Raw genomic sequence first — 17,934 nt, forward strand, 5'->3', positions numbered from 1 at the left:
TCTCTCGGGGGGGGCCCGATTGAAGCCTCGAAGCTTCCATTCGCTTCAACCCAGAAAAGAATGTCGTCATGCTCTCGTCGTACGCACCAGGTATAGGAGCCTGACGGCGCCAAAAAAGGTCTTTAATTGCACTTCGATATCCGCTCAGGGTTCCAACGCTAACACGTTTCCGTTTTCCAGCAAAATGTCTTCAAAATCATTAGCACTAATGTGGTTCAGATCGATCTTGGCGTTTAAATGAAAATACTGCAAAGCACACTCGCCTTTAGTAGCCCGAATCGACTTTGCAGTGAGCGCCGGACACTCTTTGTAAGCTTTGTGTGTCTTTGATGACACACACGCATCGCGTACATCTTGTGCGGTGACATCCCGCTCGTTGGTACCATCTCTTAACGTCGTCGCCCTCGGGGCGGAGCTGGTACTGGTCAGCGTTGCACTCGTCGGGACAGAGCTGGTACCGGTCACTCGGACGGATCCGCTACTGCCCAACGTCGGGGCGGAGCTGGTACTGATCAGCGCAGCACTGGGCTAAACGGATCCGCTGCTGCTCAACGTCGCGGCCGTCAATGCGGAGCTGGTACTGGTCAGCGCAGCACTCGCGGGCGTCTGGGCGGAGGTGGACTTACAATTTGCGTTGGTCATCTTCATGGTAAGGCACTTGAGGTGAAGTTGCGCCGCGTGTCAATCTAACGCAGTCGGAATTTTCGGTTGACCACAGTTCATTTGGCTTTGCATACAAATTATTTGTGATACAGTGTTTTATACAGGAAATTGTCACGATCCGGCGGCCAGTATTTAAACGTTATTTTACAAGCTCCGAGATACTACGTTTCCACGACAATTTTTATAGAACAGTACGTACTACCGTAATGTGTAGACGCTAAAATACTACTTTCAATGTTGTAGCGCTGAGTGCCTAACCAAGTTAGAAAAATCGAATACTCCACATAATTCTATGATGTCATTAAATGACATCATAGAATTTTATGTCTTAGATTCCTGGCCGATTTAAATTCTGAAGGACTTGTCGTCTCCTTTAATTTTGGCGAAGACAGTGTCCGTCAAGACATTTCAGCACTCGAGATTCACAAGTGCTTCGTGCGGTCGTTTTGCCGCCTCGCGGACGTTATGCAAAGACTGGGAACTCTGTTTGTTAAAGATGAGGGACAGATTTATAAATGCTCTTATTTACACAACAATGAATATTATAATCGTACGCTCCAAAATTTAAGTTGTGGGGTATGGAAAGTTACTGGACGAATGGAGTCGCTTAGAAGTAGCATTCTACCCATAACTTCTGCTTGTAAGATACTCCAACAATCTTCAAAAGTGAGCAAAGCATTAACGGCAACACCTAACGACGTTGCTATTTGAGAACGACTCATCCCAAGCAGCACTTGAAGTCCCACGGACACGGCAGAGTATACGATTTTGCCTCCTTATTAAACTGCCAGATCATGAACGAAGTGATGTCGTCGTCGATGCCATCGAGAAACAAATTACCAGGGAACGAACCCGGGTCTTCGATCTCCCAGTGGCGGACCGTGCCCGTGCAGTTCTTGCTAGTGTAGAACGCGATGCGAGACTTGCCGTCAAAGGCGCCCCACTTTACCAGCCCTTTCCACTTGACAGATGTAGCTCGGTTGTCGTAGCAGCTCAGATTGATGCACTGCTGCGAGTCATCGATGACGTACTTGTATGTGCCCCCACTCTTGTCATGCCAACGATTATTGTAGAAGGTCACGCCGCCAGACCATGCCGTCACCGAGTGCAACACGAACAGGAAAAACACCGATACAGATAGTGCAGACATGATTGTTTGCGCTGGGCTGTCCACCACAAAGTAGATTGAGGAATGCTCGACAACTACGTTTACCATGGTACTAGCCGCAATGAGAGGTAAGTACAGCTCTCGAAAAATTCGAATGCATTTACTCACCGTGTGCTATAGGTTCGTCGAGCCGTGCAATCGAAGGTATTTTGTTGTCGCCAGCATTTTCATTGCGCCACAATCATCGAAAGCGCAGTCCTATTCAGTATCGTTTGAACTGTGTGTTGTAGTCAAAACAAAGTTTCAGATGGTATCGTAATTTACTCGACGATTGGAATGCTACATCTACCCCTAACCACAATTTAGAACTTTAGATTCTGGAATAGCTCGGTTGCGTTATTTCACTGGAAAAAAGTATTGGAATATCGATCGGTATTGTATCCGTCATTTATTCAGATTTTATCCAGATAACCGCTATTCCAAGTCATGCGTTATTCCAGAAACTAAAGCTCCCTAATAATTTATTTCTTGACGAAGAAAATTCTTAATCCAAAGCCTGAGTTATTTCAGACACCAAAGTTAAACCTTACAGCTTATCAAATTTCATTATACTAAAGTACGAAGTTACTTTTGCTGGGAAGTTCGGCAGAGCGCACTTGCATAAGGTTAAATTAGGGAGGTGTGACCGAAATCGAGCGCGTTAAACAATCCGAAGTCACCTTCGCGACGAAAAAGTATTTCATTCGGTTAGACATGAAAACAAAGTACCAATCATAAACCTGACAAGTCTACGCTGCCGTTGCGTCAACCTTGCGCACCTGCTTGACGTCCAGAACTTCTCCGATCCATTGCGAGATGTGTGCAGCCATATCTCGCGTTCCATTCTTCTCCATCATAAAAGCATGAGCTTGTGGCACGACGCGGTGCTGGCTGTTCGCGAAGCGCACCTGGTACTCCTGCACGAACTCTGCAGGCACCCACTCGTCCACCGTCGAGTAGACGAATAGAGTTTTACTCTCGAATGGGGTCACCAACTCGTAATCCAGTTCTGTTACATATTTCATCTCGTCTGCAGCCATTCCCAATACATTGCGCATGACAGTCGTGTTGACTAGTGACAGCGACGCCAGCTGCAGCGTCTCGGACGTCTTAGATCCCACCACACAACGCACAATCCAGCGTCTTAAAAGAGAAGGTACTAGATATTCCACTGCTCCAACCAACGTGACGCCACGCTCGTAGTGGTTGAACAGCGGCATCATCTGTTTGCCTTTAGGAGACAACGCCATGTGCTTAATTGTTGGCTGCATAAGCACCAGCTTGGCGATCTGTTGAGGGAATCGCCGTGCAATGTCCAGAGCGAAGTAGCTGCCGATCGAGTGGCCGATAACCACGAGTTGCAGCGTCGGATCTTCGCGTAGACGATGCTGGAGGTAGAAGGCTTTGTGCTCCAGCTGCTCCTGAAGAGAGAAGGCGCGTCCGTTGTTCTTCCAGGGCATGAAGTGGCCAGCATGTGACAAGCAGCGGACTTCGTGACGGCGTCCGTGTGTCTTGACGAGTTCCTGCATGAGTGGAAGGTAGTAGAACGGGACGCCAGGGTTGCCAGGGATAACGAGCACGAGGACGTTGTCTCCTTCCGACATGTCCATTGGGTAATATACTAGCGACTGTGCCTGTGTGCCATCCTCATCTATGACATGCCACTCTTCCGCCGGGGCTGCGATTGGACTGTGGTGCACAGCGTCGTCGTGGTGGGAGTGGTCGAATTCGACGGTCAATTGGCGACTTAGCGCATTGTGAAGAAGCAACTGGTTCAGGTGGCCGCGACGACGGTGATACACGAAGCGAGCGAGCGCCAGAGCCAAGATGGGGGCCAGTAAACTGTGACGCTGCGCCTGGAGCTTGAGATTCTCCACGAATTCAGCCACACTGGGAGGCAGCGACGACACCATCGTGGGTGGACGCAAGATATCGAATGACACATTCGAAGCTGACGTTGATGCAGCTTGATGGACGCAACGTAAACCCACACCCTGATGCTATTGGTTAAATTTTAAAAGATAAAGCGTGTGGTAGTTTGGACCAATCACAGACTGTGTTGACTCGACTCCACTGGGCAAGTATGAGCGACGAGGTCTGGGATGCTGCTGCGCCACGCGCGTCTGAAGCGCGACCCGCAGGCTTAAAGATGTTGTTGATGGAGAAAGTAGACTCAACCTTACGTCTGCTACATGCTGCGACTTGTGAGCTGCTAGAGACCGAGAACCACGATGAACTAGAACACGCTATGTCTCGCTTGCTCGGATATCTGCACCGCGAGATAGCGACACCGTCAGAAGCGTCTGTGGAGCCGTCTGTGCTGACGGAATCGCCCCAGATATTCTTACAGTGGCATAAGCTGCAGCAGGCGATGCAGAAGCCAATGAACCGACGGTTGTGGATGCTCTGGGTGGAACTGGGGTGTACGCTGGCTGTGCTGCACTGCTCTGACGCAGAGAAGAAGGCGGAGAGTTTTGCGCAATTGGTGACGACATCACAGCCGCCTAGAGATTGTCCGACGTTGAGAATCCACTGTGATAAGGAGAACCAGGTGGCTTATAGCTGTCAGCTATGGGATGCCGTGATGGTCAAGCCATTATCTGGAGCTTCAGTAAGCGTTGTTAACGATGTTTCTCCAAGGTTAATTGATACTCATCTGCACTTGATGACGCCGGCGATGCGTGAGTATGAAGTGGCGTTCATTGCCATTATAGCTACCCCACTTCGACGACACATTGAAACTACTTCGACCAGCAATTCGCTGGTTGCGGGTATATGGCTAAAGTATGCCGCTATTAAGATGGGACCTGTGGAGATTACGCAAAATGCTGCAAGTGTGGCTCTAACAGCTCTTGTTTTGAGTGCGTTGACGTCGACTGGAAGGGATCTCGACGTAACGAGGTATTTGGAGACGATGAGGGCTGCGACGGTCGATCAGTTGGCGCGTGGGGCATTCCCACAGCCCCACAACCCCGTTGCTATTGTTGCGTTTACGCTTGGTTTGTCATGTCTTGACGACACGAGACCATCGACTGCTGTCCAGTTACAGTCAGGGAATGCGACGTTGCTGTGCCAGTTCGCGGTGTTGCGCCTTGTCAATTTGCAGCTCCTCAGTTCTCACTATAAGCCATACGATGACGAGGCAATTTTGGATTATCAAAGGCAAGTTCAGCAGAGATGGGAGACGTTGGTTCTCGATCCAACAATTGCGGATGTGCATCAATACTCTCTTCGAATGACAGAAGCCTGCATCCAGGAGATGGTCGGCTTTTTCAAGTCTTCACGCGAGTCATATCTCTCTTTCGTGGACGCAGTGCAGAGTGTACTTTCGCCAGATCTCTTCCGTCCGAACGCTCTAAACCAGCCTCAACGTTCCACTAGCTCACCTGATGAAAATCTCCTCCCTACAGCAGCGGATATCGTGGCGTTCATTAAACAGTTCTATGGTATCGTAGCTCCACTGTTACAAGTGTTGTCAAGTGGCCATCTCGTGCAAGCCTTCGTCGCCCTGTCACGTATTGAGTTCGCTCGCGAAGTCTGTGCTTCCCCCACTGCCAATACGTCCATGCAGTCAGTGACTCAGCAATTGGAGTTAAACCTGGAGCAAGCTACAAGTCCTCCTGACTCGATATTCGCGCCGATCTTACGGTCTCTGGTAATGCAATCGACGACTTCGAACAGTGATATCATTCCTCGTGAGATGGATATTATTACTGGGTGTCAAACATTGGCAGTGGGTCTTGTGATGCAACGCAAGCTCCGCATTCTGCTGTTCCAGTGCGCGTCTCTGATCGATGATGCGCTTGCAGTCATCTTCTCTGGCCTCTACAACGCCTTCGACCCGGTAGACGCATTCGCTCACCGGTTCCTCGGCGTGTGTCTGTCACATCTCGGCCAGTTCACTCCGATCTTCACAGTCTTTCCACACTATCTGCAAGTTACACTCGCCGCGTTTCCAGCTAATGCATCGCCTCAGGATCTCACCAAGGCATGCGGTGCCATTTTCGGTTCGCTTTTCTATTCTGAAGCTCTCACGATGCCATCAGAACAGGCCAATGAGGTCGTGGAGACAACTCGACGAATGGTGTTGTGGGCGATTCGGAGATGCTGTGAACGCAGTACCGAGTTATTCGCTCTAGAAGACGAGGTGGTAACCCCAGCTGAGGACGCTCCTAATGCTACAAGGAGGACGGATGGACTGTATCTTGCTGGACTGGTGTTTGAGCTCTTGAAGATGGCGCCGTTGAGTGCTCTACGAGCTTGTGCGATGGAAGTGGAGCAGCTGCTTTCGCGGTGGAGGAGCAGTCCTCGTGTGCTGCGCCAGCTCAAGAGCTCGTTGTTTGCCAGGATTTCGCAGAACTGCGAGGCTGAAAAGCGCGCGTGGCTTGCCGCTTGGTACATCGAAGTTGACGAGCAATACCCAACCGAGATCTCAGCGCAGACTTCTCGCCTGTAAGTATAAATGTGAATTTCAAGTTGGCGATGCTAGTGCGATTTTTTTCAGTTATTTTCGTTATAAAATGTTGCTCGAAGAAAGCAAAACTTGAGTTTCTCTGATGTTATAGACGCTTGTCGCCGTCCCACTTGTAGAATCCCTCGCCCGTCTTGCGGCCTAATTTGCCCTCGGCCACTTTCTTACGGACAATTTCCGGCACGAAGAAGGCAGATTCGTTCGGGTGGTCGCGCACCCATCCTTCGAGGATGAAGAGCGTCGTGTCCAAACCCACGTAGTCCGCCAGTGTGATTGGGCCCATGGGGTGGCCGGCACCGAACTGCATACTCACGTCGATATCCTCCTTGCTGGCGTCCCCACGTTCGTACAGAGAAATAGCCTGAGCCAAGTAGGGAACCAGCAGTCGGTTGACGATAAAACCCGGGGTGTCCTTGCAGCTCACTGGGTGTTTGCCAATGTCCAGCACCCATTGCTTGCAGGCGTCGAAGATCTTTGGATCCGTGGCATCAGTGCGGACAACCTCCACGAGCTTCATAAGTTGCACGGGGTTGAAGAAGTGTAGACCCACGACTTGCGATGCACGACCCGAGGAGCCCGCAAAGTCCGAGATGGCCAAAGACGACGTGTTTGACGCCAGGATGGCTGAGGGCTTGGCTACTTTTCCTAGATTCGCGTAGAATTCCTTCTTCACCTCCACATTCTCCACGATAGCTTCGATCACAAGGTCGCAATCTGCCAATTCGCCCAATTCCGTTGTTGGTGTGATACGTGCCAACGTAGCAGCAGCCTGTTCGTCCGCTTGCTGTTGCGTGAGTGTGCCCTTCTTCACGCCGCGACTTAAAAGTTTATCTAGCGAGCTTTCGATGCGTTTCATGCCGCTCTCGAGGCCCTTGGGATTGGCGTCAAGTGCCACGACGTCAAAGCCCGCGGTAGCTGCTGTCTGGGCGATGCCGTGGCCCATGAGGCCTAGACCGACCATACCCACCTTCTGGATCTTGACGTCTCCAGCGGAGGTCGCTAGGGCGCGCGCTAGGAGCGACGGCGTGGAGCGAGGAAGTGAACGGAGAACAGAACGCAGCATCATATTTTGGGAGATCAAGTTGTAACTTGGATGCGGATAGGAGACTGTGGTGATGGGCGATGGTGCGTCATACATCGTGTTTACGAAGCGGACCCGACGTGAGATCTTCAAGTAGCAGGTTCGAGAGGGCATTACAAAACCATGTTTGAGAGGATATTAATTGACTGTGCTAAAATGAGTAAGGAAGGGTTTTCTATTGAAAATGCCCTTAGGCTATCTCCACTCGTAGTTGCTATCCGTATTGCAATCTGTCGAATCTGATTGGCTGTTGCTATTCGCTGCGATAATAGAAATAAGGATTTTTTACCAACTCCAGTCGTCTGGAGGCTATTCTATCGGCAATGGAGGGCAGTGACGAAGAGTTTCTCCTCGCTGATGACGATGATCTTTTAGCTGCTGTTTTCGCTGTGGTCTGCGCGGAGCCAACAGAACAAGCGACGGCTCCTTCACTTCGTCAAGGCTCAAACAAAGGAAGAATCAAGTTCTTCATCACGCAAATCGTTTTTGCGTTTTATTTCTTCCAGTATCTTCTCGTATCAGAATTTCTATTTTCAAATAGCAATAGCAACTCCGAGTGGAGATAGCAGAATATATTCTTTCTGATTCCGTCGCTATTTTAGCAATAGCAACTCCGATAGCAACTCGAGTGGAGATAGCCTTAGGCACTAATTTCACGGTACTGCGTAACCCGACTTTTGTTATCTCGTTCAACATTCGGCCTACATTTTGTTGTGTGCTGATTGTTGACCAAATGTTGCAGTCTAGTTGACCATGGTGTCAGACTTTCTGGTTGCTCTTTCGCTCTAATGAACAAGAATTCAGGCGAAATATTCGCATAACAAACACTCTGTCGCTTTTAAGAATTCTCTCAGTCACTGTGGCAATGTGTAAGTTACACTGTAACGGGGTACAATCCAGTGTGCCCCATGTTACATAAAGAGTGACCCGTCACTCTTGTGGATACCTGGTACACGGTACCAGGTGCTCTCGGAGCCAGTCAGTGCATGACTACTTAGCTCCACTATAGGTAACCTCTAGTTTGTATGACACCCAAGCTTATCTTACTTATAAATACATCAGTCTTAAAATCTACTCCTCTTAGTAGCAAACCGTTCCCACTGAGGCCGGGAACACGTGGACTTACGTTCACTCGGGTATTTAATACCCTTAAGCACTTCCTCTGTGCAAGGTGCTGTGTGACCCCGTCACACTTGGTAGCACTCGTAGTCAATCCAACACCATCGCGGGTAGATTGAGCTACCTGAATCCTCTGTGCGCTCAACGTCTGAGCCAAGATGGACCGGAGCGAGTTTTCTCGCTTGAACGACTCACAGTACGAGTCTGTTCGGAAGATGGGAGGCATCTTTGGACAAGATGTCCTTCGCAGCTTGGCGGCGGCGACGCCTGCCGAGCAACAAGAACGCGTGACCGCGTTTGAGACCTACGAGCGTGGTCTCATCGCTCACGTCCGCGGGAGCTTGGAGGCCACGATGGCCGCTCCCCAGGCAACCAGGCCTAAGCCGGTGTGGCTAAAGGTCCCCGCGTTTGAGGGGAAGGAAGGAGAGAACCTTCACTTCTGGGTCCGTGAGGTGGAGATCGCCATGAAGGCGGGTCTCATCTCGGACGAGCCAGTTCGGGTGGCGTTTGCCCTGTCCAACCTTGGTGGACGTGCCAAGCACTGGGCATACACCAGGGAGACGACATCTCCTGGTTGCATCCTGGGCTCAGCTATGTGAACAGCTTCGAGCCGCGTTCCTACTGGCGAGCAACGGGTTCCGCCAGCGCTCACGCTTTCTCGCGTGTAAGCAAGGTAAACGTGAGCTGCAGGAGTACGCGCAAGAGATGCGCACGTTGGTGGCATCTCTGGCAGGGAATCCTCTGCCTGAAGACATTAAGACAACTGTCTTCATGGACGGCCTGAAGGTCGGTCCTGCTCGCACCCAGCTATTCCGGGTGCAAGCAGCAACTATGGAGGAGGCGATTCGTATCGCCCTCCAAGAAGAGTACAGCCACAAGCAGGCTGGTACTCTTCGGGAAGAGGAACGTCGCCACGATGAGAATGGCGTTCCTCGGGAGGCGGAGCATCGCAGCAATGACGCTGTTGCTCCTGCTGTCACGCAGCCCGTTGATACCGGTGCGTACAGCGAGCCCGAGCCCATGGACTTAAGCTCAGCCGAGAGCTTGGTCCGCTGCTATGGATGCGGCGGACATGGACACTACCAGCGTGTGTGTCCCTCGCTAGTCCTCGGGAAGAAGACGGTCCGTGGGCCCCAAGTTCGGTGGCGCAGGCCACGGTCAGGTGGACGAAGACTCCTTGGCCACCAGTAGAGGCAGTATGCCCTACTGAAGAGCGCTAAGCCTTCGTGATGGGTGTGCAGGCTGTGCGCACCACGGGACTTAGCCCAGAGAGACGTGGTTCTCTCAAACCGGTGAAGGGCAGTGATGGGCTGCTGGTAGTACACTCGGTGTACGGGGATACGGTACCCCTTGAACGTTTGATGAGTTCTGGGGCGTTGATATGCCGCCGGAACGTCGCTTGGCATAGCGACATCCGACTGCACTCTATGTCAGAGTGGCGGTCGTGGGCTGGTCCTTGGTGGACTAGCCTTTGGTACGGTGAAGGAAGTACCAATGGTCCTCAACGGACCTGGACGTTTCGGCTCGATGAACTCGCGCACCGCGGTGCCGCTCGCAGTTCTCGCCATGAACAACATGGCTGTGCCGAACATAAGGCACAGCCCGGACTTTGGTGTGGCAAGGCTGAGAAGGGCCTACCAGTCCAGGTCTATGACGGAGCATTGGTGAGTCATGTTCCCACCTCCGTCATGACTGGGGCGTCTGATACAGACCGCCAGGACGCAGAAGCGTCACGGCGCTGTCAACGCGCTGACAGCTCTGCGTACAGCAAGACCATGCTCCGCTGCGGCAATACCACGGGCGTGGGTCTTTGCCCGGCGTGTGGACCTGCTACACCAGCAGCGTCCAACGCCGAAGGTCGTCGCGCCGTACGGGCTTCGACAGTGGTTATGCCTTTAAGCGCTAACCAGGTGGGTAACTTAGGACCACACGATCGCCCAGACCTTAACTGAAGAGGAAGGCGCTGAATGCGCTTCCTGTGTGGATAACGTAGTACCACACACGGTCGCCCAGACCTTAACTGAAGAGGAAGGCCATGAATGCGCTTCCTGTGTGGGTAACACAGTACCACACACAGTCGCCCAGACTATAACTGAAGAGGAAGGCATTGTCCATGCTTCCTGTGTGGGTAACACAGTGCCACACGAGGTCTCGAGTGCCTCTGATGTCGTCAACGAGACATCACGACGTGGGTAACGAAGTGCCACGTCACGTCAGCCGCCGCAAGTCGGGTCTGAACCTTGTTCAGGCCGACGTCGCTTCAAGCGACTCGGAGTCCAGGGCCCGGACTCCTCTGACTCGGTCGGTGGACACCAACTCTGTCCGGTGTGTGTGCGGGTCTGCCACGCCAGCTGATCCCAACACCGAAGGTCGTCGCGCCGTATGCGCTTCGACAGTGGTGGTGCCGAAGTGCATTCACTAGGTGGGGTTACATAGGTCCACATTGCGGGTAACAAGTTCCGCAAGCAGCGAAGCTGCTTAAGGAGACCGACATTCGGTGCTCCGAGCGTGGGTAACAAAGTTCCACGCAAGGTCACTCAGACCATAACTGATAAGGAAGTCGCTGTATGCGCTTCCGGTGTGGGTAACAGAGTTCCACACAACCAACGTGGGTAACAGAGTTCCACACCCAAGGCGAGTAAGATAGCGCCGCACACAGAGCCATTGGCTCGAGGCGCGAGGTTGTCTTGGCCTCGCCGGACGTGAGCAACTCGCTCGACGTCAAGTCGCGCAGACTCAAACTGCTGACGCGAAGGCTGAATGCCTTCGGTCGACACGGCCGACGCTGTCGGCCATACCGACGCAGTGCACATGGCGGAGAGCCGTCGTGCTGCCAGTGGCGATCACAAGCCACGAGAGACTCAATAGTCTCGAGTGTAAGTGGAAGAGAGGCTCGGAAATACCTTTTTTCCCCTGGTCTTGAGGTAAGACCAAGTTCCTTACGGAACCAGGCGTCGATGTACATCGACTGCAGGCTGGAGGCGAACAGCCGGGCTAGAGCTGCGGTAGCTCTAGCCGAACAAGACATAGTGGCGAAGAAAGTCACTGGCGCAAGGTGCCTCGGAATCGCTGAGCGAATCAGCAGTGTTGGGGCTGCAAGCAACCACACACGAGGCGAAGCGCGGGCCTAGTGCAATCAACGCACTGGTCCCTTGGTCATGAACGACCTGTCGCGTAGGGTGAACGGAACGTCTCATTCGCCGACAAAGCGGTTGCGGTACGTGATGTACGCAACGCGCCGGGTATAATGGGCCGTGGAGCCATAACCCAAGTGTGGTGCACGAGTGCACACACAACTGACCAGGTGGTGGTCGAGGCAACGCACGCAGTCGTAACTGGTGCCGCGCCGAGCATGACACCGTGGTGATGGCTGCTTGCCTCACCATGGGTTGGTACCCGTGAGTACTCGGTGTCAATGCCAGACACCAATGCCGCAGTGGCATAGTGGTGAGGTGTGCCCCACCACGGTCGAGTACCATCAAGGTACATGGTGACTGTGACAGACACTGGTATAGGTGCAAAGGATATGCACCATACCACGACCCGATGCGCTCTGGACGCTGTGAGTCAACGCACGTACCGTGCATCGGCACTGGCTGCTGTCGAGCAGCCTGCCAGGAGTTCCACGTAATGAACTCGTCGTGCATGACACACATGACGTGCACGGAGCACTTATGGTAGCTGTGGTACGTGTCGTACACAGCGTATCTCGTGTACGGGCCCATGGACCTGTACACTGTGCTTGCACATGCGTCGTGCATGATGCGAGCACTGGCCATGAATCTGTTCAGGCGACAGCACAGCAGAAGCTGTTGCCGCCAAACATGGCAGCCTTGTGGTGGGCGTACCGCACCCAAGGTTAGTACCGTACGGTACATGGTGTCGATGGGAGACACCTGCACCACGGTTGTGTACCGTCACGGTACACGGTGTCGATGAAGGACACCTTCGCGCTGTTGGTATGGTGACCAAGACGCGAAGAGAGCGTGGCAGAAGCTCCGCCCGCAAGGATGGATCCTTGCTGGAGCCAAAGGCATGGCCCGAGGTGAGCTGAGAGCTCCCTCTAGTGCTGGGGAAGGTGTTGCCCTTCTCGGTGTCGTCCCTCGCGGGAGACACCATGCTCCGGACGCGTTCACGAGGACTGTCGTGTCCTCTGGTGCGAGCTGTGGGCGAATGCCACACGTTCGGATGCTATTGCACCCTGTGCCAAAGCACTGTACGCGCGCTAGCGCAGGAGCTAAGGCAGCTCTGAGTGTAGGCTTTGCGGCCAACACAGTTGTGAGCATAGGGATGCAAATCCCAGTGAGCTTTGGCAGCACAAGTCACTGTGGGTGTGACTGAGAGCCGCGCCAGTCTCGTGGCTGCTCAGTGTGAGAATTCACCTTTTGGTGTTTTAATTCTCTCACTTCTGATTGGAGACTCAGTGTGATTGGAGAATCAGGTAATTCTCATTTAAGTGCGGGAGGATGTAACGGGGTACAATCCAGTGTGCCCCATGTTACATAAAGTGTGACCCGTCACTCTTGTGGACACCTGGTACACGGTACCAGGTGCTCTCGGAGCCAGTCAGTGCATGACTACTTAGCTCCACTATAGGTTACCTCTTGTTTGTATGACACCCAAGCTTATCTTACTTATAAATACATCAGCCTTAAAATCTACTCCTCTAAGTAGCAAACCGTTCCCACTGAGGCCGGGAACACGTGGACTTACGCTCACTCGGGTAGTTAATACCCTTAAGCACTCCCTCTGTGCAAGGTGCTGTGTGACCCCGTCACACAATGAGTCGACCATGAAACCGATCGTATACACCCCATCACTTGTGTAGGGCGCCATAAGCTCCGATAGCACAAATTAGCATCAGATCGGAGAGATCGACCCTGTATAAGGAACCCAGATCGCGCTCGGTTGGGCTTAATGTTCAAGAAAACGAGCCGATGACGTCACAATTAAGTATTCATTTTTGTAAGGGATCATTTGACCTCTACCGAATAATAGTGTTTGCGGCAAGCTGGGAATCTCTAGCAGTATTTCAAAATACCGGTAAAAGTACAATACCGGAATTAACGTATTTCTTGCAACATCGTAAAAACGCTTTTGAAGTATCAGAACATCCCCACCGGTGCGTCGCTATATCTATAGACTCGTTGCCTTCCGATTGGCCGGAATGTTTTTAGCGATAGACACCAAGAGGCATCACTCACCAATCTGTCGCTATGTGGAGAAATCGTCTTCTGCGAGAAGCTCTTGACGACGAGGAAGAGGCGTACGTCTGCTCGCTACTTTTGACCCCTCGCGCACCGAAAAAGAGAAAACACGGCGGTTCACAGCCCGACAAGGCTGCAAATGTCGACAGAGACTTCACTGCGGCAAATGAGATGCTTGTGCGGCGATACTTCGCCGCACAAGCATCCTGGTACTATCGTATGGTATGACTGCAAGATTAGCGTCCAAAGGTTGTCCGCCTCCTGATCGGCCCCTGCGATTAGGGTTATGCGACGTAGCGCACCACGCCGTGCACAGGGAGGCGTCTTTCTTGTCCGACTAAGCTTTCCCTCGAGGCATTGTTCGTTTGCAAGTGATCCAACCTCCTATAGATTTCAGTCGCTATGGCGTCCAGAATAGCGACCGACCCCCCCCCGGTAGCTAAACAATTGGCGATAGAGACGCCTGGTGAAACCCCAGTAGTTATCAATTTGAGCTCTTCAGTCGCCATATAGATTTAGAGCCTCACCGGTGGAGATGCTCTTAGAGCATCTAAATCGGTGATAATCATATGAGCTAAAAAAACGTAAATACTCATAACCCTGCGCTAATTTTTCCGCCAGAAGTACTGGTGGCGGGCAGCACCGCTGGCGAGCTAGATTGTTTAAATATTCATTTATTAAATGGGCAGGACATCACCCAACAAGAATCGCAAGAAACACGAAGCGGTGCAAGCGGCAAAAGCTCAAGGAATCAACCAAACCCTCGCTGACGAGCTCGTCGTTAACCGGACGACGTTGTGGCGCTGGGCTCAAGACGCCAAGCGTGTCGAAGTGGCTGCAAAGGAGAAACCCAGCAAAACCTTTGTCACCGAAGGCAAGCGGGGCCCAAAGCCTCGGTTCTTGGCAATGGATCGAAGGTAAAGCTTTGAAAAATTAACTATTACGCTTTATCGCTAACAATGTTCTTCCTCTTACTTATGTACCACAGATTGCTTAACTGGGTTATTGAAATGGGCGCAAACAAATCCCGCTGTAAGAAAGTCGAGCTTTATTGCTGGTGGAATTTATAAAACATTTTAAAAACTCTTATTTCTATGTATATTGTATAGGTATGACTACCGAATTTATTCTTATGATGGCAGCGCGATTAAAACCCGAGTTTTTCTCTGGTCGCTCTAAGATGGCGACAATCATGTACCTGCACAGATTTCGCAGGCGATACCGCTTGTCCATTCGGCGCATCACTCACCGGGGCACCAAAAAACGGATTGAAATGGAGGTAACCTGTGATAGCATTTTAAGAGCTCTCTAATTTGGTTTTATCAATCTAATGTTTCATTTTTTATAAATGCTTCTAGAAAATTGCTGACGAGTTTTTTAAAACTGTCCAATACAGTTTAGAGGAGTCTAGTGAGGTGTCCCACATTGTTAACTCTGCTAAGTTCGCCTCTGTCTTCAACATGGATCAAACGGCAGTCTACATCGACATGAACCCCAACACGAAGATCGACTCCGTGGGTGCCAAACACGTCGACGTCGTCCAAGGTAAAAAAAATGTTTTTATTATTTTAACCTTTTCTAATATCTTAATATGTTTAGGGATGACGGAAAATGCTTTTAGAGCTTCTGTTTTTCTCTGTGCGTCCGCCACCGGTAATAAGCTCCCACCGTTGATTATCTTCGCTGGAGGTGTTGGTGCATCTGTCGAGGAGGAAGTGCAGCAAAATCCGTTGCATCGTCACCAAGCTATTCTGACCGTCCAGAAAAAGCTTATTGCGACGAGTCACGCAAGCTTTATTGGATTGACGAGGTGAGCTACAGTTTTATTTTTACTGTTGCTAAAGCTCTAATTTGAGTGTTCTTTTTTTATAAATCTAGGTCTGGAGGCCCACCGTATCTGTACTCGATTTCTACTTTTAGACAGCCTAAAAACATACAAGATGGCCTCTGTAAGACTGAAGTTAAAGGTGAATGCAGTACTGAGGTCGAGTTCAACCCGCCTGAAATTACGGCCGTGGCGCAACATATGGACGTTTCTGTCATGCGAGTGCTTAAGAAGCGATGCCGTGAGCTCTATGTAGCCCACCACATCGACCACGGCTTCTCGCCCGGTCTAGCCGCCCGCCGCGACCTCATAACCCGCATCGTTGTCCAAGCTTGGAATGAAGCTCCCGCTAAGACCATTCAGAGGGGTTTTATTCGTGCAAGTATTGTTCCGTTTGGACCACGGGAGAGTAATGGTCGGTTTGGAGTAGCTAAACCAGCTCAATAAACGGTTTTTTGGCGGTTTTGAATATCTTATATTCGACTCAATACTACTATAAAACGGTTTTGCAGCTACCATATGAAAGTTGGTTGGAAGACGGGGTGAAAAAATAATGAAATTGTCGTCTTCTAAGCTTTTTACGCGTTGTTGCATGAAATATAGTTGTTTTAAGAAAAAAGTTTATTCCGGTGCCCTACAACCACCAAGGTAGCAACAGACCAAAATACCCACGAAATATATTGTTGGGTGGGTGGAAACCCAGTAAAAAAAACAATATTCAGGTTGTCGAATAATTTTTTTTTACGATGCTGCTGCTACCAAAATTAGATGGCCAATATTTCACTTGTGTGGTACTGCTGTATTGTGTTTGGACGCTCCAAAACACATGTAAATAATGTAACCCATCTGTTATCTTTGATTTGGTGTGTGAAAAATACACGATGTTGTATCAGTCATTTGCGGTTTTGAGAATCGTGGCACTTTGCGTATTCTTGTGAGCTCTAGACTGTTGTACTTTTTGCTAGTGCTTTTGGTTCGTAATACCAAACATACCAAAAATCAAAGTAGTATACCAAACGTACCAAAAATATCAACCCAGTTTACCGATAAAAACTAAGTGTCCGTGCAATATGTATTCGGCTGAAGTTAGCTGGCTGCCTGCTTTCCAATAAAAGTAATCGCTTTATTGTGGTATAGGGATTTCCAGATTTGACCATGCGCCAACCTACTTTAGGTCAAGAATCGGCTCGGTCTGATGACCCAGAGCTTAGGAACAAAGGATCACGGTAAGTACTCGGCGATCTGTCCGGATATGCTATCCGGATAGCCGCTGAGCTCAACGGTCGCCCGAACTCAGCTGAAGGGTCGGTAGAGATCCGAAACGACTACATTTCACTAGATATTTGTAAAGGAAGCATAGGATTAAATGGGGGGAGCCGAAAGGGCTCCCAGAAGATAACAGAGCAGAATTTTCCTAGTCCAAGACACGTGTACACTTTTCCGGTAAGTCCCTGCATAGGGCTGGATTATGCCTGCCGTCAATACTCGAGAGGCATAGCTTGTAGGGTATTGATTGGTAGCGCCAAGAGATTAGGTCGGTCCGGGTAGGACAAAGTCTCGCTACGCGCGAAAGAAAGTCCCGCATACTCAGCGGGCCGGTACGTCGGATAGCCCGGGTGCCTTAACACTTCTAGCTGAGCAGCCTCTGCGCTCGGTGACCTGTAAAAGCGCTTGCGCGCCGTCGTCCATCCTTTGGTGGAGGGCACAGGGTTGTGAACGAGCTCAGCCGAACCAAACTCGGCGGAGCCTCGGAAGTGATCTGACTTGGTTAGTTGGAACCGAGTGGAAGGGAGCCACGCGTCTGTCCCGGAAGGGCCGGACCGCGAGGGGACCACCCTCTGCGCAGGCCATAGAGCCGCCGACCTAACTCGGCGATTCGTTGTGGTTTGTGTAAGGAATCCACATCTGACGGTATTTGTGTGTTCTACTACACCAAAACTGGTGCCGCGACCCGGGAACATAAGTGTGTACTTGTTTTTATAGGTGCCAGCTAACCAAGTTCAAGGAAGAGAAGAGAAAGAGAAGAGTGAAGATGGTCAAGGGATCAGTAACTCCGAGCGACGGCTGGAGGATCGCCTCTCGCGGGGTCGGACCCGGCGGATCAACGACTCATCGCCATGACGATGGAGGTGGGACGAACCGTCCAGTTCGACGAGGATGGCCAAGACCAGGAGAGCGAGAACGGAGATGCAAGTGAAGGAGAGTATGAAGAGAAGGCCGAGACCGCCGAGCTCGGGGAAACGAAGACTACCGCCGAGCTACTTGGCGAGGCGGAAGAGTTGACGCTGCAGGTGGGACGCATGGGAGCCCCACGTCCTGTCGAGCGCAACTTACCCGCCGAGCTCGACGAAGGTGCGGACGATGAAGAAGATGAAGAAGAACATGGCGTTGCTCAAGGGGACCGTCCGCCCCTTATTCCGA

At 51.3% G+C, this 17,934-nt stretch overlaps 4 protein-coding genes across 4 annotated transcripts; 1 reads left to right on the forward strand and 3 right to left on the reverse strand.

The window, feature by feature from the left end:
* Positions 1-1,381: 1,381 nt before the first annotated feature.
* PITG_08058 (uncharacterized protein) lies at positions 1,382-1,813 on the reverse strand (the record flags this gene model as incomplete). Its single annotated transcript, XM_002904200.1, has 1 exon — positions 1,382-1,813. The coding sequence occupies one exon, from the start codon at positions 1,811-1,813 to the stop codon at positions 1,382-1,384; it is 432 nt and encodes a 143-aa protein (XP_002904246.1).
* A 746-nt stretch (positions 1,814-2,559) lies between these two features.
* PITG_08059 (uncharacterized protein) lies at positions 2,560-3,723 on the reverse strand (the record flags this gene model as incomplete). Its single annotated transcript, XM_002904201.1, has 1 exon — positions 2,560-3,723. The coding sequence occupies one exon, from the start codon at positions 3,721-3,723 to the stop codon at positions 2,560-2,562; it is 1,164 nt and encodes a 387-aa protein (XP_002904247.1).
* A 1,346-nt stretch (positions 3,724-5,069) lies between these two features.
* On the forward strand, positions 5,070-6,266 carry PITG_08060 (uncharacterized protein; the record flags this gene model as incomplete). The annotated part of the gene is made up of 2 exons (XM_002904202.1): positions 5,070-5,935; positions 5,999-6,266. The coding sequence occupies 2 exons, from the start codon at positions 5,070-5,072 to the stop codon at positions 6,264-6,266; spliced, it is 1,134 nt and encodes a 377-aa protein (XP_002904248.1).
* Positions 6,267-6,369: 103 nt separating this feature from the next.
* Positions 6,370-7,476, reverse strand: PITG_08061 (hydroxyacyl-coenzyme A dehydrogenase, mitochondrial precursor; the record flags this gene model as incomplete). The annotated part of the gene is made up of 1 exon (XM_002904203.1): positions 6,370-7,476. The coding sequence occupies one exon, from the start codon at positions 7,474-7,476 to the stop codon at positions 6,370-6,372; it is 1,107 nt and encodes a 368-aa protein (XP_002904249.1).
* Between the last annotated feature and the right edge of the window lie 10,458 nt (positions 7,477-17,934).

This window comes from Phytophthora infestans, genomic scaffold (assembly GCF_000142945.1).
Source record: "Phytophthora infestans T30-4 supercont1.12 genomic scaffold, whole genome shotgun sequence".
In the NCBI taxonomy this organism is placed as follows: Eukaryota; Oomycota; class Peronosporomycetes; order Peronosporales; family Peronosporaceae; genus Phytophthora; species Phytophthora infestans.